Below are 22,963 nucleotides of genomic sequence, written 5' to 3'. Positions count from 1 at the left end.
TATTTTAATCTGTGCCTAGGATTCATGGTCCCCGGACACCCGCTCTAGAGGAGGGCCTGTCCCGGGCGGGAGGAGCAGCCGCTGGGCCGTGAGAGCATTCCTGCTTCTGTCCTCGTCTGGTGCTTGTCTCATGTGGTGTCTCTTCCCCCCCCCCCACCCCCTCCCACCTGTCCAGGGAACCAGCCTGATCACTGGGGGTGGGGGAGGGGGCAGAGGACTTCAGCTCTGGGCTCTTGAAACCTTGTAGTTCCCCAGGTGTGATCTGTGATCTGCGTTCTGCTGGGGGGATGGGGCTTGAGACAGGTCGGCGGACGGCTTGTATTTTCATGGTTCTGCATTTGTTTCACGTGGATTCTATTTTTGACGACCCCGACCATAACTCGGACATCACACCCACGATTTCACGGATCTTATCGGTAAGACTAGGTTTTAAAGAGAGAGAGAGAGAGAGAGAGGGCCAATTTAAAGAAAAACTTGAAGTACTCTTGGTCGCCCAGGTGGGACCCAGTTCTGGGGGCATTTGGGATGACGGTAGGTGGAGGCCGGCAGCTTGCTGGGGTGACAGCCCAGGAAGTGGACCTTGCTGGCCCGTTGCCGCCTATGGCCAGCTGTGTCTCCAGGACACGGGACTGGGCAAAGCCATCTTCGGAGGTTATTTGCACCCTGTAGGGTCTAGGGCCTGAGGCTCAGTGGAAGAAGGGATGTGGTGGCCCCAGGGCCAGGCCCCGGGTGGGAAGTCCTTCCTGCTCGGCTCTGCCATCCCAGCCCCTGCCCACCACCGTCCACCTTCCTGATAAGTGTTCCCTCAAGTCCAGAAAGCCGGCTCAGGCTGGAGTCCCTGGGATGTGGGGGGCAGAGGCTGGGATGTGCCAATGGGAACAGAGGGATTATATCTTGAGCAGATAAAAACAGTCGGGGAGAAATCCAAGGAATTTTAATTACCGTTGCACATCTTTGGAGTCTTGAAGGCCTGGTCCTTGTAGGCCAGACATGCAGGTCAGCTCTGGGAATTGAGGCAGGCCACTTCTGCTCAGCCTCCCTGCCCTTCTCCAGCTGGGGATACCCGTGGAGGTGCCCCCCTGCTTAGCAGGTGGCAGCAGCTTCCTCCCTCTGGCCTCTGAGCTTGGCCGGGATCTTGGGCTCTGATTTTAGGGGGGCTGTAATGTGGTTCTGAAGGCTCTGGGGGTCACAGCTTTCAATGGCAAAGCAGCAGAAGCCCACCGTGAATTGCTGTAAGCGACGAGGGCAGCTCAGTGGCTTCTGTAGCTGTCCCCTCCCCCAGGAAGCACAGGCGAGGGTGTATCTGGCCCCAAGGTTCATCCCACAGATACTTGCTGTTTACTATATATCAGGCACTGTTCTAGACCCAGTTGCTTGCCCTTGGGGAGCTGACTTCTAGAAACGACTTGGCCTAGGGCCTTGGAACAAGTGCCCTCCCCTGGGCACTGGTCTCTCTCTCTGTCCCTTTGTGAGTTCGCTTCTGGGGTACGCTGTCGCAAGCAGCTGGAGATGAGATTATACACAGCCTTGGCACCGGAGAAGACTTCTTTCCCGCCAGCCGCTGTGAGAAGCATCCCCAGGGGGAGGACTCTGAATTTGCTTAGCTGGGGGACAGGTGCTGGGCAGGCGGAGCCCGGAGCCCCCAATGGGGGCTACATGGCCATGGGGGGGCTGCATTGTCCTCAGGGGAATGTCGGAGGGCTCTGCCCCACATGTCATTTGTTTGAGAAGAGGTGCTGTGTCTTTCTGGAAGCAGCTGTCAGGTCTAGGTTCTGCTGATGTCCAGGAGGAATAAGTCTGTTTCCCTCCCATCGTCGGGGAGGAGGGAACCCCCAGTCCCTCCTGGCCTGTCACTGGAGCCGGGGCCCCAGGAACCTTCCCACCCCTGGCTCTTCACCAGTGGTTACCTTTCAGCCCTGGTTTGCACGTTGCCTACCTTTCAGCCCTGGGTTGCATGGTGCCTAGGTTGGGGTGGAGTGGGGAATTCCCGAAGTTTTGACCTGCCATTCTGGTGGGTAGAGTGACTCTCAGGGACAGAAGTAACAAAGGTCCACAGGTTAAAGTGCACGTTGGAGATGGGGACATTGAGGCCCCGAAAGTGGATGGCCATGGCTTTCCTTCCACTCCTGATTCCTGCTGGGTAGGGCGACTGGAGCCCCAGAAGATCTCTTCTCAAGGGGACCATGAGCATCATCCTGCACGCCCCACCCCCACCCCATTCTAGAGACAAGGGGCCCGGGGCCGGGAGGGTTCTAACCCCAGCTCTGTCACTTTCTCTCCTTAAGTGACCTTGGACCAGTCCCTTAATTTCCTGGCTGAGCCCCAGGTCCTTCTTGTAAAGCGGGTTATTGTGTGGCGTTTTATTAAATTAGATTTTAGTGGTGCAAGTGATACATTAATATACTCGTCTCAGAAATTAGACTGCTTCTGAGAAAGTTGAAGTTTCTCACTCTCCATCTCTCGTGTCCCTCCCTCCTGGGGGTAACCATGGGGATACGTGGACGTTGGGTCTGGTATTTTCTTAGATGTACAGGTAGCATTATACCCTTAACACTACTGAACTTAAACGTGCCTCCTTGCTGCTCTCATGAGAATGTCATCCGGGGGTGGACCCTGGGGCGTTGAACCACTGGACGTTAGGTTTTTGCAGGAATAAAATGTGAGGATGTTCCAAGCACGTGGCAAAAGAAGGGCCCTACAGAAGGAGAAGAAAAGCTCATGTGTAGCGTATCCCGCTACGTGTATTTTGTCTCCCTTTTCTCGTTGACTTTCTTTACATCTAAATCCCCGTTTTACAGAAGAGCAAAGTGGGAGCCAGAGTGGTTAAGCAAGGCGTCTGCGGCCACTCAGCTGCTGAGGGTGGGCCGGCAGGGGCCCGGGCTCCCAGGTTCGGCCGGGTTCCGGGGACAGAGCATCCCTGCCCTGGACGGCCTGCCTGCCCGCGGCGGTGCCGGTTCCCCAGGCACGCCTGGCCGGGCTGCGTCTGTACGGTGTGCTGGGAAGAGGGGGCTTGCCAGAAATTTCCTGGGGCAGCTCCAGGGCGGACTACTTGGATCTAAGGGTTACTGGGTGGCTGGGTCGTGCCCCCCACCCTTCTCTTCCCCCGGCATGTCCCAACCCTGTGCATTCTTGGAATCTATAAGTTGTGCCGTGTTCTGTGGGCACCAGGAGTTTTCTTTGAAACCCGTGGCACCAACATCTGTTAGCTCTTAGAGAACAGAAAGATTGGCAAAGGACTGCCGGGGCAGGCGGTGGGGGAAGATATTAAGCTCAGGAGTACGAGTCTCAAAGACAAAGAGGAAAAACCCTAACCGAACTCCAGCCCGCTCCCAAGCCCTGCTTTGATGTGGTTTCCCGTCCCCGGAGGCCTTATAAGGCCTCATGCCTGCAATTCTGGACTCTGGGTCGGTGTTGGCTGCACTTAGCACCCGGAGGAGCTGGCCTCTCTTCCTGGGGCCCAGCGTGGGGCAGAGGAACAGCGGTGCTGGGACGTGGGAGGGAGGGGGCTCTGGGTCCTGTGGCCTGAAAGGCCACCAAGCCTGACCGCTGAGCAGGGGGCAGCCTGGCATCAGGCTGGGTGCGACAGGAGGCCTGGGGGTCCAGAGAGGCCTTTGATCAGAACTTAGAGCCTCGTCTGAGGCCAACTGTCCTGAGGGTCAGGGGAAAAAGGGCCTGGGACCAGGGGCCAGAATGATGGCCGAATAGACAAAGCAGCAGTGAAGGGAAGTCACTGCATCCCAAGCCCCATACTGGGGCTTCTTACAGGGGGGGCAGTGAAGGGTGTGGGCTCTGGAGCCAGGCAGCCTGCCTTCCATCCTGGCTCTGACACTGACTAGCTGTGTGACCTTAGGCAAGTCACTTAACCTCTCTGTGCCTCAGTTTTCTCATCTGCGAAGTGGGGACAATAATGGTATTAGCTCAAAGGATTGCCCTGAGGATTAAATGCGAAGCGTTAAAAACAGTATGCCGGGTAGGAGGGTGTTTCCCAGTGTCTTTGAGGGCATGTTGGGTCTGGTGAGACTTTGAGTTTCTCTGAGCAAAGTTCTGGTAGCCATTTGACAATCAGAGTAGAAGAAGAAGTAGGAAACAATAACTACCGGTCTCATGAGCCTCAATCGTATCAGGTGTAACGTTAAACACTTTACCTGCCATGGCTTACTTAACCCTCACAACCCGCCCCGAGGCATCATGAGTGCTATCATCCCTGTGTACACGTGGGGAGGCCGAGAAATTTCCCTCACCCCAATGATGCATCTTGTGTGAAGCAGAGCTGGGATTTGAACCAGGGTCTGACCCATTCCAGTACTGTGCCTTGCACCTGCTGCACTGGGGCTCCCAGCAGGGCTCGTGGCTGTCGAGGGGTCTGAGCGCCTTCCTGAAGGGTGGTCCTGAGGGCCTGGCCCCAAACCTCGCAGGCGGGCCTCCCGGCCAGGGCCCTGCCAAGTCCCAGACCTGGCGGGGAGGAGCCGTGGGCCCTTCTAGTCGCACAGGACAAACAGGAGTACTTGTCCACCACCCACGGAGCCACTAGCCAGCCTGTTTTTCTTACACTTCTTTAAGTGTGATCCGTGGTCCCTGGCAAGTGCCCAGACTCTTGGCTGCCTCCGTCCCCGTGCCCACAGGAGCCCTGATTCCACTGCACAAGCCCAAGCCAGGCATGGCTCCAATCTTAGCTGATGATCCAGAGCCACTCGCCTGGCCCCTTGGGGCCTCCTCACTTAAATCCAGGGCTGTTGGGAACCCCATTCTCTGGAAGTTCTTGTGAGGAGTCTGTCAGTCAGTGCCTCGTACACCAGGAGCACTTGGTAAATGATGCAAGTGGCTGTCATTACCATTATGTCCTGTCTTCTATGTCCCTGGAGGGTTGAGGGTGCTTTCTTTGTAGAAAAAATAATAATAACAGTTATAACTCTGAGTTTACAAATTGCAGATCATTTTTATGAGCGTTTATTCCTTGAGAGATAGAAAGCGCGGAGCCGTGGCAAAGATTGAGGGAGATGATATACTCATAAGGTGCCTCGCACGGTGCCTGGCACTTAGGAGACATGCGAGAAGGTCAGCTGTCCTATCGTTGCTGTGGTTCATCATTGTGCCCATTTTACAGAGAAATAGACTGAGGTCCCAAGAAGGCAGTGGCTGGGCAATGCCAGCCCGGTCCAAGGGCGAGCGAGGCAAGGGAGCCAGGACGTGATCCTGTGTCTGGCCCCACACTGCATTGCCTCTAGCTTAGCGATTCAAAGCTTGAAGACCACAGACACTGCATGGCACTGGCCCCGGGCCGCCTGGCTCAGCGGATGAAATGAACGTTTGCCAATGTCGAGCTTCTGTAACTGCACAGTATGTCAGTGGACCGTGATGCAAAGGAGCTCTCACAGGGTTATACAGAGCAGGGTAAGGTTTAGCAGGAAGAGGCCGACCCCGGAGCTTGCCAGAAGCCTGCTTTAATATGCAGAGATGTGTCTTTGCTGTGTCAGAGAGCTTCGTCCTCACAGCAGACAGTTCTCAGAGTGCATGATACACACTGTGAGGCATCGTTATCGGGGTTCCAGACGGCTGCTTTGTTGGGAGTGACGGAGTCTTTAAACTCCTCCAAGTCTGCCAATAAGAAGACACGTGCGCTCAAAAGTATGGGTCTGGCAGGTCCTGTCTGCCTTGCCTGCAGCGGTCAGGGTGGTGGGCCAAGGTCAGCACTGAGCCCCCCGCTTTCCAGAAGAGCCGAGCGTGAAGCGGGCTGTTGACTCCCTTGAAGACCGTCAGCTGCTCCTGTGAGGAAGTGCTCCTTTATGGGGAGATGGCATCCGTCTTCCTCTGGCATGAAAGATGGGCTCTAATTGGCTGCCGGAGCGTCCCAGCCGTCTAATGATGCCACCTGAGTGCGTCCCTTCCCTGTCACCAGCTCCCTGCTTCCCTGTCAACTCCAGCACCGTTAACACAAACAGCCAGTTTACAAGCCCGGGAAGTGTTCGGTGATTATGATAATTGGCGGAGGAGGAGGGAGAAGCCATCCTCTCTCCAGGAATCAAGCAGCCTGGTTTTGAAGTCAGTGGGACCCCGGGAGTCTGAGTGGCCACATTTTCACAACCGTAGGAAAGAGTGTGTGACGCCCCCGAACGATCTGAAAGGAGAACGAGAGGTGAACACCGGCCCTGATCCATAAAATGTCAGCTGTTGATCCTTTAAAAAAAAAAAAGAAAAGAAGAGAAAAGAAGAGAAGAGACTTAGCTCCAGCTGTGTCCAGTTGATAAGATCAGATATACAAAGCATTATTTTTGTTTGGTTAATCAAAGCAAGCCCTGATTTTTCTGTTAAGCATCTGAGGTGCAGGATTTTTTTTTTTCCTTCTGAGTTTTCAACGAGAAGGGTACGTTCTCATTTCTTTTTCTCTTTGCCCCCCCCATTTTTTTTTTTCAAAAAGAGAAGTTGATGACAGCTGCTGAGTTTGGGCTTTTTTATTGCTTGTCATTTTGTGGTTCGAGAAATGCTGCCGTAGCATTGTTGTGGCATCTGAAGAGATAAGGCGGTATAACTTCTCAAACCTTGTCTCTCCCCCAGAAGAGGAGCATTTCCCAAAGTGGGTTCCTCGGAACACGAATCCCATGTGATGCTTGTGTAAAACAAATCTCCACGGTCTAAATAGGAGGAGAATTGGGGAACGTAGCCTCAGTTACTACTTGGATACTCACAGTGTCCATTACCGTCATAAATTCTTCAGTACGGGATCTTGCGAAACCTCAGAACAATCTTTTTAGATCACAGAACTCTTACGGGCAGAATACCAAAAAATGCAGAAGACAGTCTGGCAAATGCCGGCCCTGCTTCTTCCGTATCTAGAGTCATCCTGCAGGGGTGGGGTGAGATAGGTCGTACCTTTGTCGACATCCCAGAAATTTCCCAACCAAAGTCCCCTGGCCAACCTGACCACATCTGAATGACAGCCTGAGCAGGCTGGTTGGGACCAACTCTGCCATATGGGATAAGCCGCCAGGCATCCTCAAGGATGCCACCAGGCAAGGCATGTGCCAGGATCAGGCTGGTTTCTGGCAGGTGTGTGCACGGCGGAGATGTGGCAGGCCTGTCTGAAGATCAGCCCGAGCCAAAGCATGCAGGTTTCTGAATGTGATGCTGAAGAGTTGGGGTTTATGTTAAGGGTAGTAGAGACCTCCCCTTGGGCACTCCAGGCCCTCTTTGTAAACCCATGGAGACGGCCCGCCCGGGACCCTCTGCTGGAGAATCATTCAAACTGAGATCCCTTCTCGGGACCCACAGGGGCGGCTTGCTGGAGTCGAGTTGACTCCAAGGGGTAGATGAGAGACATTTTCTCATCTTGTCTCTGTCTTTTTCCAGGGTGGACGGTGGAACTTCCTTTCTGAGGGAGAAGTGTGGTCGGGTATAGTATTTTATAGTGAGCTGAGAAAAAGTTACTTCCTGAAAAGCATGGTGATAATTCACTTTTCAAGTGTGATAGGATCCACCTCAGTTGACCTAAATTCCCATTGGAAGAATTAGAGCAGGATCCCCGCTTCCTTGTGACCAGCTGGGCACACGTTCATGACGTCCCAACACCAGGCTCCTACCTGACTCTGTCCAATTCTTGCTTAATGTCCCTGCTTTGTCTTCCTCTAGGAGCTCGTGGGTGAAATTTTCAGAGAAACGCTCAGTGAGGAGGAAGAGGAAGGCTTTCGGCTAGAAGGTACTGGAATCCATTGCTCTCTTCTTCCCAGGGTGCAGTGAGATGGGGAAGGGGCCATCTAGTCTACCGTGTGCCCTGTGTGCCCTGGAAATCTGCAGACCAGGCGGAGGACTGGACCCTGTCAGTGGGGGTGAGTGGGGGTGAGAGGCAAAAAGGGAATATCGCCCTTCACAGGTCCAAGCCCAGAGTGGAGCCAGGCTCCCGAGGCTCACATCCTGGCTCTGCTCTGTATTGGCTGTGGAGCCTTGGACAGGTTGTTGGAGCTCAGCTTTCCCATTGGGGGGTGATCACAGTAGCAGCTCATTGGCCCCTCAAACTGTGTTCGGCACGTAGCTGATCTATTTCCCCATTTGTCATTCACATCGCTCAGCTGGAATACATACAAATGGCGCCCCACTGGCCGCTCTCCGCTCATTCCTGTCTTTGTTCAAGGGGAAGCACCTGTTGTGGAAAGGAGGCGGACACTGGAGCACCGACTTGACTTTGGGCAAGGCACGCCACCTTTCTGAGCCTTAGTTTCCACACTTACAGAACAGGAATGAGAGCCTTCTCCCTGCTGGACTCCCTGAGTTGATGCAAGCATAGGTGGCATTGATTGGAAAGCATTTGCGAAGCGGGATAGCATTTCCGTTTTACGCTCAGAATCTGAGAAGAGAATCACTGCACTGGGGAAGCCTTAGGATGGTAGGGGCCTCGCTGTTGAGGTGAGGACAGGCAACTGGTAGGGTCTTAGGGGGACCTAGGCCTTGGGCCCCTGTAGAGCCTTGAGAGGAGAGCAGACAGTGCCAAGGGTTTCTCAAGGGGAGCCTGGGCCAGGCCTGAGGGCTGTGGCCACATCCAGCTTGACAGTTGTCATAAGCATAGGGTCCCCCTGCTCAGCCCCAGGCCTGCTGCATCCAATCTATACTGTAAGAGACTCCCCAGGTGATTTGTGCACTTTGAGAAGCACTGTTTTAAGAGATCCACTCAGTTGCCCAGGAGCTGGAGGCAGGCTGGGACCCAGGTATCTATCAGACTCAAATATGAGCAGGTCCTGAACCAAGGGTGGGGAGTCCCATGGATGGAAGGCTTTGTGAAGGCTTGGGGGTGTTTCCCTTGAGCGTGCTTGCTTGAAGACCTGGTGGCTGCATGCAGGGGCTCTGCAGCTCTGATTCTGTCATGCCCTGGCTCCCCTCAAGCCTCAGCTGTCATCTTTGGCTCCATGGAGAGAGATGTCAGGAGTTGGTGCCGAGAGATCTGGGGAGTCAGATAAGGGTGTGCAGGGTGTAAGCCCTCAGGGACTGAGCTGATCCCGGACATTGATTACATGGGCATCAGCCCTCATTCCTGTTAGGTATTCATTTGCTCATTCGCACCATAACTCATTAGCAAGTTCATTCTCTTGTTCATCTATCCCTCCACCTGTTCCATCCATCGCCCATTCACTACCCATCCAACCACCACTCATCTGTCTGTCCCTTCGTTCCCCTGTCACTCACCCACCCACTGGTCACGCCCCATCCATCCATCCATCCATCCATCCATCCATCCATCCATTGCCTTTTCATTCTCCTCTCTACTCTCCTGTCACCCACCCACCAGCCAGCCAGCTCTTTGTTATCACTCAGCCACCCATAATCCATCCTCCACCCATGGATGGATTCAATCATCCCTTCATCCACGGAAACATCATCCTCCAATCATCATCTATCTGTCTTTCTATCCATCATTTGTTGAGCCTCTAGTTACTGCTCAAAACAAGGCAGTTCTCTGTCCATTGAGGCTCAGTTTGAAATCATGTAACTGATTTCAAGTGAGGTGTCTTTGCCTTCAATCAGACATGAAATGGCCCGCCCATGGAATCCACTTCCCTCTGATGTCTGCATTCAGAGCATGCATGCTGTTATAATGAAGTAGAAGGAACGTTGGCCCTGGCTCCCCTCCCAGCTCTGGTAGCGACCTGCTGTGGATTGTGGCCAGGTCCCTCCAGCTCTGGGCCCCCCTTGCCCTCTGTAACATGATGAGTGAGGATGTGGAACCGGACTCTGTGGGTGCACGGAGGCTGTGGGCTCCTTGCAGGGAGAACGAATCCCTGAGACACGGGGAGGGCGACACTTACAAACATTGGTTGATGGATGGGGGATGAATATGAGGTGCCTGGGGGTCCCAGCTCCCGTTGGGGAAAAGGGTGTGAGGTTGGCATCATTCAGTCTGACCCCATGCCCCCCCCCACCCCCTGCCCCAGCTGCATTCCTGGCCTTGAAGGGCAGCCTGGGCACCTTGCTCATTACTGATGATGTCTAGGCACATTGGTGCCACCACTGATGAGGGAGGGGGCTCAGGCCACTCTCCTGCCTCAGTTTCCCAACTAGGGGTCGGACTAAGTTGTTGGCGGTCAAGCTTTTCGGCCTCTTTCTTCAAGCCAAAGCTGACGCAGAAGCACAAAATACAAAACACATCAGGTTGCAGAAAGATGCAGCATGTCTCAGTATATTTTATGTAAAAAAGGGCATGACACAGCACTCCGTATTTCCTTGCACATATGCGTGTGTACCGCGTGCATATCACGGGGTGGCTGGAGGCCTCAACACACAAAGACAGTAGCTCCTCTTGGGCGTGGGAGAAGGATACTAAAATCAGAAAGTGTGCACAAAGAGGACGATAGTGATGAATGTTCAAACTTTCACAAGGAGGATGAATTGAGAGACGAACCACAGCATTAAAAAGCGAGAGCACTGCGTAGATGAAGCAGTTAAGAGCGAGACTGCTCTGGTGTGCGCCTGGGCTGCCCGCGTGGCCCTGGGACTCCTTGGGAGGATGCTGGGCCCGTGACTGCCTGTGGTGCCACGGTCGCCCTCGGTGCAGAGGCCTGAGGCCGCACCCCCCAGAATGGGGGGACGTGGCCACAGTAAGAGCAGGTGCTGCTGAGCCCCCGAGAAGCATCCACCTGGCCTGGGGGCGTCCCTCTGTGCTACCCGGCCAAGGGAGAGCGCGCGGAATCCTGACTCTCTCCTTTGTCTTCCTGTTGGCCAAGTTCATTGCCTCTTGGCGGGCTGGAGGGCTGTTTAAGGGAGAAAAAAGGCCATCTGAGGCGTGAAGATAAAAAGAAGTCTTTTAGCCATCCCAGGAGAGGACAGCTTTAGCTCCTGCGTTGTTATGTAAAGCCGGCCCTAATCCAGCATCTTAACCGCCTTAACTGGCCAGCTGGGAGCTCGCGGGACGGCAGATTAAGTCTGGGCTTGGTGCGAGGCTTCCGAGCTCCTTTTGAACTGTGGAGAGAACAAAGTAAACATCAAAAGTCCCAAGCCAGGAGAGCTGGCTGGGCGTGGCAGGGGTGGACAGGAGGCTGGCTTTCCAGGGGAGAAGGGGAGAGGGACCCTCCCTCTGCTGGCCCGGCTGGGGTCTGAGCATGGGCGGCCAGCCCCACTCGTCACTCCAGTACCCACCTGGCTTCCCCACCTCCCCGGCTGGGCCGTAGGACAGGCGGTGGCAGCCTGTGGCTTGTGGCCTGAGGTGCAAACGGGTGCCACCCTTGTTTGGCTGACCTGTGTCACCCTGAATGGCCCCCGGAAGAGCTGTGTTTGGGGGTGTCCTCTCCACTCGGCGTAGGATGCAGCTTCCTCTCTAGGTCCCCCCTCCCTCCCCGTGCCTTGACTCACTTCTGCCCCTCCCCCTCTAGTATCTGCCCACTGACCCTAACACCGAGTCTGTTTCCTGTCTTCTGACCTCCACTTGGGGATGAAAGCAGGCAAAGAGCAACCTGCCTGGCATCTGTGGAGAGCTGACTTCACAGAACGCCCATCAAGGAACCCTCAGGATGAGTGAAGTCAGGAGGCCCCTCCCTTTGGGGGCCCAGGTCCTCCCTCCAGGACCCAGGGCTGCGGGGGGGGGGGGGGGGGGCGGCCTCCCTCTGCGCAGCCTGGGTCTGGCCTGACGGGGCCTATGGGATCGCCACTTCCCCAGCCTGAGGCTGTGGTAGAGTAGCTAGTCCTGCCCAGCACGGCCATGGTGTTGGGATTGAGGCCCTGGGGTCTGAGTGGCCCCACTGTGAGCTTAGGACCTGCCTGACTCTGGATGGGCCCCGAACTTTGTCTCACCCCCACCCCCTCGGAACCCAGGGGAAGTACCTTCCTATCTTTATTTGGACCTTTTGGGAATTTGCAAGTCGGGCCCCAGAGCAGCCTGGCTTTAAACCACAACTCACTGGGTGACCTGGGGTGAATCCCTTCACTTCTCTGTTCTGCATTTTCCTTGTGTGGGGGGGGGGGGGTAATCATTAGCACTTCCTCCTCAGGGCTCCCGTGAAGACCGTGAGGTCATTTATGTAATCCCAGAGAACGGCCCCAGTGCGGAGTAAGTGCCCGGTGTCTGTGAGCTGTCATGAGTCTTATTGTTTTATGGGTCTTTTCTTGAAGGGGAGCCAACTGGTGTTTATAATTATTTACCAGTCCAGATCAAAGAAGACCTATTTTCAAAGTTTCTTTAATCCTATTAGCATCTCTGAATGTCTCCTCCCAGTGCCTGACATAGAGTCTGGCATGCTGTAAGTGCTCAATAAATACTCACTGGAAGAATGAAGTCAACAGCATGAAGTCAGACAGTCCCCTCCCTCGGGCCACCCAGGGAGGTCCTGTGTACTCCCTCTTGCGGCCCAGGTCCGTCTGTCTCGGCCCCCAGGTGTGATGTGTCAACCACTCACAGACCCGAGGAGCCCTGGGAAGGCCTCTAGCCCCCTTCATTTGTAGTTGGCAAGCTGAGGCCCAGAGAGGGGACGTGAGCCGTCTAAGGTAACACAGCAGACTGAGAATGGAGCTCAGGCCTCTGACTCTTGCTCATTCAGGGAGTATTTAGCTGAGCATCGCCTGCAGGCGTGGGGCCCTGCTGAGTCCTGGGTGCTCGACCATGAACCAGGTAGGTGGGCCTTACTGGCAGGGTGCTCGCCTGAGGGAGGCAGGTAGTGACTGAATAATCCAGAGAACGGCCGTGCAAATTTTTGGTAGTGGTAAAACGCCATGAGGGGTAGATTGTGGCAAGGCCTCTCGGAGGAGGTGACATCTCAGCTGAGGAAGGACCAGCCTTGGGAGGATGTGAAGGGAGAGCAGCCAGGAGGAGCAAGCAGAACCCCAAGGTGGAAGGAACTTGGGGTTTAGGGAAGAACAAAAGTGAGGCCTATGTGGTAGGAGGAGCCACTGGGGACAAGGGTGGGCCAGTGGGCAGGGGTGGGACCACACGCTTGGGTTTTACGCTGCCTTTGAAGAGAAGGCATAGGCGAGTGCCAGCCTCTGACATCCGTTTTAACAAGATCCTTCCGGAAAGCGTGATGGGCCGCGTGTGGGGAGGAAGGAGGCCATGGAGATGGGGCACGGTCACAGTAGTGCGGGTGAGAGGTGATGACGTCACCCAGCATCGGGGCTGGGGGGCTGGAGGGCAGTGGGTGGCCCTGGGGGTAGAGGTGAGAGAGGGGAGGTTGATGAAGGAAAGAAGGGATCCCGGGTTCGCCTTCGACGTCCGGCTTAAGGACGGAAGGCAGTGGTGGTGCCGCTTCTGACGTGGAGGCTTAGGCGGGTGACAGTGGAGGCTTTTTGTTGGGGGCACATTGGGTTCAAGATGGCTGTTGGACATCCAGGTAGAGAGGCCAAGTAGGCAGTTGGACACTGAGTCTGGAGGTCAGGGAGCAGCTGGGGGGAGAAAGAGAGGGAGGGAGGGAGGGGACTTCTAAGGATGTCACCACAGGCGGCTCCGCACCACTCCCTGGCAGGGCCGGTCAATTGGCGGGGCTGGCCGGTGGTTCCCTGGAAGCCCAAGACGAAGAAGACACGACTGGTGAGCAGCGGGGCCCCCCCCCGACGGAGGGCAGGCGGGCCACACCCCGCTGGCTGCCGTGTCTCAGTTCAGAGCCTGTGCTCCTGCGAGTGTCAGCGAGGCCCGACTCCACTCCGCGGCAGTCCCCCCAGAAGCCCGGGTGTCGGCGGTGACAGCAGCTTCTCTCAAGTCTGTTCTTCATAAAAGCTCAGCTGGAACAGTGGAAATTCTGACTTGTGTCAGATACCGAAGAGGCTTTAGTAGTTTCAAGTAGCTCGGGGTTAGATTCTAAAAGTTGGATTTCATCACATGTTTTAACTTGGGCGGGGACCGAGGGAGAGTGGAAGGGACATGGTATTTTTAGCCCCAAAAGGCTTTTTTCTCTTTCCTGCTCCCTCTCCCGGCTTCCCCCCCTCCCTCCCTGAACAGATGTTTCGTCTCAAGCCTATACAAACCTCAAAGCAGAGTGGCCATCAACCTTATGCTCTGATGAGGGAAAAGGCCAGAATGCTATTTGTTGGGAAGGCTTGTTTCCTTTGTTTTCTTTTTTCCTCTCCTCTTTCCCCTTAGTCACAACCGGTCCTTAAAGAAATTCTCCCTACGGTAAAGTGCACCCTGGGGAGGCAGGATTGTGAAGAAAAACACCCTGGCTGGCATTTCTGGTCTCAGGAAGGGGTAGACACCCGCTGGTGGAAAGTGCCAGAAGCCACCTTGGAGAATACTCATCATGTCACTTCCTGTTTTGGTGGTGGTTTTTCCTGACAAGCAGGGGCTCAGAGTGATGGATAGTTAAGTCAGGATTCTTTGGCTTCTTTCGACATTCAGCCCAAATTTGCTGAAGCTTTGGCTCACGATATTGAAAAATTCTAGGGTGGATCTTGCCCAAAAAGGGCCAGCTGGATCTGGGAGCTCAAACTGTGTCATCCAACACGCACATACTCTCGCTGCCTTCCTCCCATCCTCTCTCCCTCTGTCTCCGTCACCGGTGCCCTCCGCCCCTTTGTTGGTCTGTCCTGCTAAGGTGGGAAGGATGGCTACCCAGCTCTAGGTGCTCACATTCTATGAACTCAACCATCACAGGTGAAAGAAAGCCCCCAAGTCTCACTACGTCTTGCAAAAGTGTGATTCTCACTTTGCTGGCACAGGTGGATCTAGGTTTTGTGGGACCCGAACTTAATCCGGCTTGGGGGCCTTCTTTAAGAAAAGAAACACATGATTCTTTTATGGATTTATTTTTTTGTATGATCCTTTTATAACTTTGAACCAGATTATATATGTGTCCTGTTAAACCTAAATACCTGTATCTCCAACTCAGCCCTCCCTTAGCTCGATTCCAGAAATGCCTGTGTTCACCCCAACTGTGTGACACAAGAGGATGTACAGAAGTCAGAATGGGAAGAGACAAGGGTCGTAGCTGACTGGGGTTAAAATGCCTAATTGGAAAGTGTCAGAAAAGCAAGTGAGCATGTGAACACATTGCTTAGGGCCTGTCCCACGCAAGTGAGGGGCCCACAAGCTTTCACTCCATTGGCTTCAGGACGAACTCTCCCGTTATACTGACCAAAGAGCGGCCACAGTGGCCACCGGGATGAAATATACCATGTCGGGTCTGGGCGCTGGGTGCACCCCCGAAGCTGGAGTCGAATCAGCCCTCTGTAAACCAAGTGGATTGGGATGGGAGGGGGGCGGCCACCGGAGGAAACCCAGATGCTCAGAAGGAGGAGCATGGTTGTGAGACAGGCAGGAACAGGTGTCAACGATTGTGTGACAGAGTGGAGAGACCAGTGGTTGGGGAGTCAGGAAACCAGGCTTTTAGTTCTTCTGTTTCTATCCCTTCTGGGTTCAAATCCTGGTGCTGCCACTTACCGTCGTTTTGACGGTGATGATGGTGTTGGCGGACCTGATGTGGTGCGACAGGCACTGTACCGTATTCTGGGGCCACAGCGAGAAGCTAGGATGAACTGAGTAATGATAACGGCGGTGTGAGAGAGTGTCACTGAGCAGGGAACCCTAACCTAGCCCCCGGGGGTATGCAGGCACCATCTCCCAGGTTGGAAGGCCTAAGCTGAGGACCTGAAGGGTGAGCAGGAGCTGGAGAGCCAGGACAGGCGTTCTTGGCAGGGATAACAGTGTGAGAGCACGGCTGGGTCAAAAACTGGAAAGCGATTCTGTGGGGAGACAGGGCTGAGAGACAGCGGCGGGCAGATCGATCTCGGCAGGGAAATGGCTTGATCCACTTTGCTTTTTGAGTTTAGTTTCCTCTTTGGTAAGATGCAAACAGTAACCTATCCTGCCTGGTGTTACTTAGAGGCCCTGATGGAGTAACGCGCACACCCACTAACTCCACCAGCCCACGGCTGCGCTCGTTGACAGACAGATTTGTGTGTCTCTGGGATCCTTGCTCCCTGAGGAGAGCCTCGTGCAGATAACACAAGAAACCATTTGGCCTGGAATGTACATATGATACCTTTCTCTTTTTACTGGCAACAGATTTACGCGCCTAATTATATTTGGCATAGGCTAATATTAAAATTCCTCTGCATTCCCTCTCGCAGCTGCTGGCGGAGGGCTGGGGAGTCAGAAACATCCTGGCGAGCCACCCTGAGACTAAAATATTTGCGGCAGATAATCTGTACATGGACAATTGGGAAAGGCCTGTGGGGACATCAGGGCGGGGGTCCAACCTCCGGCAAGGAAGCGCTGGCTTGCGTTAAATCTTTACGTCGTATCAACTGGGAAGAACGTGGCAGGTAACCGGGCTAAGAGAGCCATGCCTTTGAGTGTTAGTGATTTCTGGTCTTTGGTGGGGTTGATGTAGTCATAACTGTGTTTCAGACTTGTCCCCTACTTCCAAAGTTTATTATCAACCAGGCCTTTCTGGATTGTGTTAAAGCAAGCTGGCAGTTGCTGATATCGTCCAGGGTTGGGATTTTAGCCTAAGTATGGGATTCAGGATCAGACCTACCTCTTTCAACCACCCCCTTCCTCACTCCGGTTCCTAGTCTCAATCAGGCCAGAATTTATGGCGTGTTTGTTATGCAGGCTTCCTTGCGTCTGCCTATGGGATTTGGTGCAGTTGAGCACACTGGGGTGGGATGGTTGCCCTGTGCATGGGTGGTACGTGTTGTGTGCTCTGGGCATCCCAGGGGCACTAGCCAGCAGGACCCTGGCTCCCACGAGACCTGCAGTCTGCCTGCCGGCATGTGGCAGGCTCCTGTGAAGCTGTCAAGAGACCCCAGATCAGATTGTGCAGAATGAAGGGCTAGTCCAGGTGGGGACAGACCGTGCTCTGCGCGTAACAAATGCATTTGTGCAAATTGGAGAAAGGAGCCCCCCTCAAGACACCTTTCTGCCGTCTGTCTGAAAACTGTCACCAGCAGTACACAGGCATCTGGGGTCCAGCCTGTGAACGGAGTCCCCTAGAGTTGTGCAGTACACAACCTGCTTCTCAGATGAGCCCAGGCCCCTTGGGGAAGAACGCTGAGGTGCTGGTCCCACCTGGGTGCCAGGGAGGGTGGGGCTGCGGGAGGGCGGGTCTGTTTTATTTCACAGCCTGAGTCTCACACTGTTTGGGTGGCGCCGGCTGTCAGCAGCTCTGGCTGGGTGGGCTGTGCCATCCGGCTCCCTGGGTCACTGCTATTTGCCAGGCTAAACAGTCTTGAGAAAGTGACCGTGGCTCTCCCAGCATGCAGTCCCAAATGAGCTGTTGATGCCTCCCATTGGGACTGGGGGTGCAGGGTGAGGGCTGGGAGTCTAGACCCCACGGCCACCCCCAAAGATCACCCCCACTTGGGTCTTTCCTTGCTTACTGACGCTCCCCTGCACTCTCTTCTTTCCCTCTCTTCCTCCCCAGCCCCCTCTTCTTTTTAAACTGGGGGAGGGACAGGGAAGAGACTGTCTTTGATCTCAGTGGAGGAAAAAAGTCTGTTCTGTTCAGGCTTTTGGCTAACACAACAAACAGTGTTTAAAATTTAACTTTGCTTAATTAATTAGTAATTCTGTTTAATGCTGTCTGATCTCCCTCCAAAAGGTATTTTGAAGCTTGAGAAGGGAACATCAAAGCGAGCCGGGTGAAGATGGTCAAGTAATGCATTTAATCTGGCAGTTGCTGGGGGTGGAGAGATGCCAGGTTGGGAGCTAATGTGGGAGAGAGCCATCATCTGGTAAACACAGCCAGCAGGCTCCTTGCAGCCATGGTGTGAGGAAGGACAGGGAGTAGTTTCCGAGGAGAAGGAGCTTACCCACTGCCCCCCAGACTCATCTGAGCTGAGAATTGGTTTTAAGAAAGCAGAGTTGACATTTTCTCTCTTCCATGCCTGCTGTGTATGGTTGGGCAGGTTGTGTACTGCACAAGAGTTTCCAGTTAAGCAGGTGACCAGCAGGTGAAATCCAGCCTGCACCCTGCTTATCAGGGTACCCTAGCGGGGAGGGAGGGCTGCATTTACCTAAGTACAGTTCACCATCTTTTCTTTTTTTAAAAAAAGATTATTGATTGATTGTTGAGGGGGAGGCAGAGAGAGAGAGGGAGAGAGAGAATCTCAAGCAGGCTTCTCGTTGTCAGCACAGAGCCTGACACAGGGCTTGATCTCACGAACTGTGGGATTGTGACCTGAGCTGAAGTCAAGAGTCAGACACTTAACCGATTGAGCCACCCAGGTGCCCCCGCAGTCTTTTCTATAAAGGGCCGGGAGAATACATCTTTTGGGCTTTATGGGCCATACGGTCTCTGTCGTGACTCCTGAACTTTGCATTGTAGAGTGAAGCACCCACACACGGTGCACATGAGCGTGTCTGTGCGCCACTCAAACTTTATTTACAAAAATAGGCGTTGGGTGGGTTTGGCTCCCAGGGCATCCTGCTCTCTCATCCAAAGGTACTTCACAGACACTGTGAGCCCAGAATATAAACCCAGAATACGAGTCTTTGAACTTGAAGGCTTTGCTTTCCTCCTCAGTCTATCCCTTTCCTTCCTTCTTCTCCTACCTCTCCTCCAGCCCTCCTTTCTTCTTTGAAATTAGCTGGATGGCCAGCTGTTACTGTGAATGATTAAAGAGTGATCAGAGTGCCTCTGAAATTATGCCCCCCAAAAGATCATCTCCGGGGGGAAAATAAATCCGCTGGGCTGAACAGGAGTAAGAGACAGAGAAAGGGCTCGAAATCTGGAGCCAAAGTCCATCTTGACAAAAATGCCATTCTCTTTGCTGGTTGGTGGGACCTGGGCAGCCCGAGGTGAGCACCCTTTACCCTTGCTGTGCCTGCCCGTGAGCCTCGGGGTTGATGGATAGAGGGCGGTTTGTTCTGCACACGGCAGGTGGGGCCGGGGGCTAGTTGATGCTGTTTGGTTCGAGAGGGTTCACATGTGGGTGTAGAACTCACAGGAGTTCCAGTCCCTCCTTCTGACACTGGGGTCCGCCAGGCTTTCTGACCAGCTCTCTGGTACCTCCTCTGGCCATTGGGCAGGGGACAGTGACCAGGTGAAGGGCCTTTGGTGGGGACAAAGGGTGCTTACTCTCCTTGTTCCCGGCCCCCAGGGCTCTGGGGCAGGGTGGCTCCCAGTCTCCCCCGCCTGTCGGTGGCCAGCCCCATGGGTGTCCGGGTGGTTTTCTGAGCTGGGATGGGATGAGGGACCCCCTGGTGAAGAGAAGGCAATCCAGACCACGTTTGTCCTTAGAGAAGACACATAAAGAGGGTGAGCGGTGGAGGGGACGTTTTTTCCCACACCCCCCCTCCCCCGCCCCGGGTGAGGAGAGAGGAGGGGAGTGGAAGGGAGGAGGGCCTGTATGTGGAGGGGGGGGGGTGTGCTCCAGAAAAGGAGAGAGCAGGGACAGAGGTTTCTTTTCTTTGGGTTTTATCAAGTGGAACTTGAAAGGCAATGTTGAACCTGAAGGTGGTTTTCTGATAACTTCTCTTTGAACTTGAAGTTTGGCTTCGATAAGCTTGGCTGGCTTACATCTCCAGCCGGGACCTCTGTGGAGGGAGCTGCAGCTTTGAAGATGGGGCTGGCCTTTGTTTCTCTTTCTTCTCCCCGCCCTGCAGGTCAGGAGAGCACCATGGTTTCTCCAGTGGGGCGGTTTTGGGCTGAGGGGGGGCACTGGGATCCGGGCTATCCGCAGGGCTCATGGGTCATCTCCATCATTTGCAAAAGCCAGTGTTACTGAGCACCTATCGCCCGTAAGCTGCCGTGCTAAGTAGGCACTTTTCTCACCGTGTCCCCCTCCTCCCCATAACTCTGTGGGGAAGAAACCATCTCATCCCCATTTAACATACGAGGAGACTGAGATCCGGAAAAGTCCAGCGCCTTACCCCAAAGTTGCCCAGGCCAGCCAGCTGCAGGGTCAGGATATGGACCCAGGACGTCGGTCCTCACAACCAGGACACTCCCGCCGAGCTCACTGGCACCCCCTAGAGGTGCTGGGGGGCTCCTAGAGCAGACGGCTGGGCATGGAGAGAGACCCAGCCCCCCGACTCGCTCAGACAAGCCTCTTGACCTCTTTGCCTTCTTTTAAATAGAGGTGACAGCAGTGCCTACTTATTTGTCGCCTCGTAGAAGCGACTCTGCCTTGTACCCTGTCTGGTTCCATGGTGGCGGCTGCTCTGGCCCAGCGGGTCGCCAGTACGGGGGAGTCAGGGTGGCCTAGGCTGTGTGCTTGGCTGTCCTCGGGTCACTGGCTGGTTGCCCACTTGACTGTCCCGGGGCTCGGGTCACACTGGAGTGGCACACCTCCTGGCCATTGCGGTCTCTGCTTTTGGAGGAGCAGGGAGGGCAGGGCCTGGTCTTACCCAGTATATCAGAAGCAGCCAGCGTTGGTCGCCTTCGCCCCATCAAGTGCTCCCTATGTCCTCCTTGGCTGCATTCTGTGAAAGCACCAGAAGGGAGCTGGGGTCTGCGACTGCAACTGGGGAATGGTTGCCCTGACAGCCCTAGAGAATGGTTGCCTTGCTGTGGGGGCATCGCGGGCCGGGGGGCTCCCCGCGTCTCTCTGGGTGTGCCCGGAGTGAACAGAAAGAAGGGGGCGCTCAGGCCCAGGCGGGAGGGGAGCTATGGATGGGGCCAGGTCAGTCGGTTGCCGCCACGGCCTTCCTGTCCCCGCCTGTCTTGACTGGTGACCCGAGCGTCCTTATCGTCAGCTCCTCCCTCCCTGTCCTGCTCCCCATGCCAGGCTGCCTGTGTTTGATAGGATGCTTCTGTGTCCTTTTGTATTCCAGAAGCCTCAGTTTTGAGAAAACTTAGCTAACAGCTGTGCTGATTCCCAAGAGATTGAGTCGGGGGGGGGGGGGGGGCAGGGGAGACATCATTCCTCCAACACTACTAATCACTAGGACCCTGTGTGCTGGCCCTAGGGCCTTGGCCTTTCACAGTCATAGCTCATTCAGTCCACACAGGGATCCTCTGGGGAGGGGACTGTTATGATCCCCGTGTTACAGCGGGGGAGACTAGTTGAGACGTCTGGACAAGTTCTGTGACCCGCCCTGGGTCACACATAGTGTCAGAAAGATCCGGGCCCAAGCAGAGACTAAACCTCCCCGGACTGGCTGAGAGAGGCACCGCGCTCCCCGTTTCCCTCACTCCTCCTGACCACGCACCGGTGGTCAGGCGGCGTCTTTGAGGAGGCCAGGATGTCAGCAGGGAAGGCAGCGGGACTGTGTGGAAAGCGGCCCTGGTCTGCGACCCCCCTCTGTGGTCTGGCACTGCCCTGGCCGGCTGCAGGCTGCTTCTCTGAGCTGTAACGTTGGGGCAGGGGATGGAGGTCTGAGAGGCCCACTGGGTGATCTGAGAGGCTGGCACAGATGCATCCCGGGAGCGGTCTGCCCTCGGGCAGCCCTGGATGTTATCAGAGCCCAGAGAGCACAAAGTCATTTGGCCTCCACACCGGCCGGACAGGAGGGGCCCGGCACCCTGGCGGTCCTGCACACGGTCCCCAGAACAAAGCCGCGGTGGGTACGGGGGCCCCACGGCCCTGCTGGGGACTGTCCTCATACTTTTTCCCCTGCCGTCCCCGCAGTGGCCCTTCCTCCCGAGAAGACAGACGGGCTGGCCAGTGGAGACGAGAAGAGGAGGGAGAAGGCGAGTGAATCTTGCCCGGGTCCCAAGAAGCAGCTGAAATTTGAAGTAAGTTTCCTTTCCTGGCGCGGACTCTGGAGGGAAGGGTTTTCTCCTCTCAGTGGTACTTTTCGAGGAGGGAGGCTGCGGCCCTTCCAGATGTGAAGGCCCTTCACCTCCTGTGTGAACAGCGGCCCTCTGTGGGAGGTTTGTCCTGCCACGTCTGGGGCCGTCCCAGCTCAGCACAGGCCCTGAGGACTCCCCGCTGCCACCCCACTCGGCCCTGGCCCCTAGCCGTGCAGCGTGGGGTGGTGGCCAGAGGCCCCCGCTGGGCTGTGGCCCGGTGGTCCGGGGGAAGGACGCGAGCATGGACGGGGGTGCAGCCATTACTGTACGAGGTGACCGCCTCCCTCTCTGGGCCTCAGATTTCCTCACCAGTGAGAGAAACAATTCCTGTCCAACTCCTGGGGCCTGTTCTCATCATGGGCTGGTGCCCAGGGGGCAGGAGGGCTTAGACAGGTCCCTGACCCTATCTGGGACTCAGTTTCCCTGTGTGGTGAACAGCACAAGGAACACGCCCTCCCAGAGCTTGCAGTCTGTCTGTCCTGCCCCATCCCAAATAGGGTATTAAGCTCCTTCTTTGCAGCGAGCAGGGCCAGGTGCTTGGAGAGCAAAACCCAGGCTTATCGGCACGGCGCTTTCTGGAAGCTTCTCTCTGCCCTCCTTTCCCCCTCCCTTCTTCCTTCTCTACTTTCCTCCACGAGACCACAAATAGCTCTGGAACCAGGAGGCTAGGGTTCCCTTCCTAGCTCTGCCACTGCCCCACTGGCCTCACCTATGAAATGGGGGGTAGGAGCAGTATCCATCTTATCGGGGTATTGTAAGTATGGTGAGTTAATGCATCTAACGTGCTTAAAAGGGTGTCCCAGTCTCACAGAAGCACTTTCCTTCTTCCTTCTGACCAAGCTTGATTGACAGCTGCTGGTTACCAGGGGACCCAGCAGTGAACTGGGCAGGGCTCCTGCCCTCACAGGGGACAGACCCAGGAACTGCACAGCCGGCGATGGGATGGGGACCTAGGAGCACGTGGAGGGGGTGGTCACCTGAGTCAGGCTGGAGGGATGCGGTGTGACAGACTTTTTGCGCAGCGGTGGCTGCGAGCACGGGTGGGAGAGGACGGGCGTCTGAGTGGAGCCTCTGAGTGCAGGAGTAGGAGTCGCGAGAGGTCATGACACGGAGCCTTTGGGGTAAGGAGAGCACTTGAGGCCGAGGGAATAGCAGGACCAAAGGCCCAGAGGCCTGCCGGTGCCACACGTTGTGTGGGAATAACAAGCTGCATTGTGCTGAGCGGTGATGGTGGGGGCTCGGGGGGATGACACGGGAGAGGGTGAAAGGTCACAGCGGGCCCCGAATGCAGGAGCTGAGGCGGGTGAGCACAACCTGGTCGGGGA

General features: G+C 55.3%; 1 protein-coding gene across 2 annotated transcripts in view; it reads left to right on the top strand.

Annotated features, from left to right (window-relative positions):
* The window catches only part of NKD1 (NKD inhibitor of Wnt signaling pathway 1), an 83,864-nt gene that overhangs the window by 47,474 nt on the left and 13,427 nt on the right, over positions 1–22,963 (top strand). For both annotated transcript variants that reach the window (XM_086689461.1, XM_086689463.1), the window contains 2 exons: positions 7,624–7,690; positions 21,475–21,581. In XM_086689461.1, the coding sequence (XP_086545587.1) occupies positions 7,624–7,690; positions 21,475–21,581 (174 nt within the window). The remainder of the gene's footprint in view (positions 1–7,623; positions 7,691–21,474; positions 21,582–22,963) is intronic.

The sequence above is a fragment of the Puma concolor genome, chromosome E2, assembly GCF_028749965.1.
Source record: "Puma concolor isolate L17-30 chromosome E2, mPumCon1.1.hap2, whole genome shotgun sequence".
Taxonomy (NCBI): Eukaryota; Metazoa; Chordata; class Mammalia; order Carnivora; family Felidae; genus Puma; species Puma concolor.
This window is presented reverse-complemented; position numbering and strand designations above follow the sequence as displayed.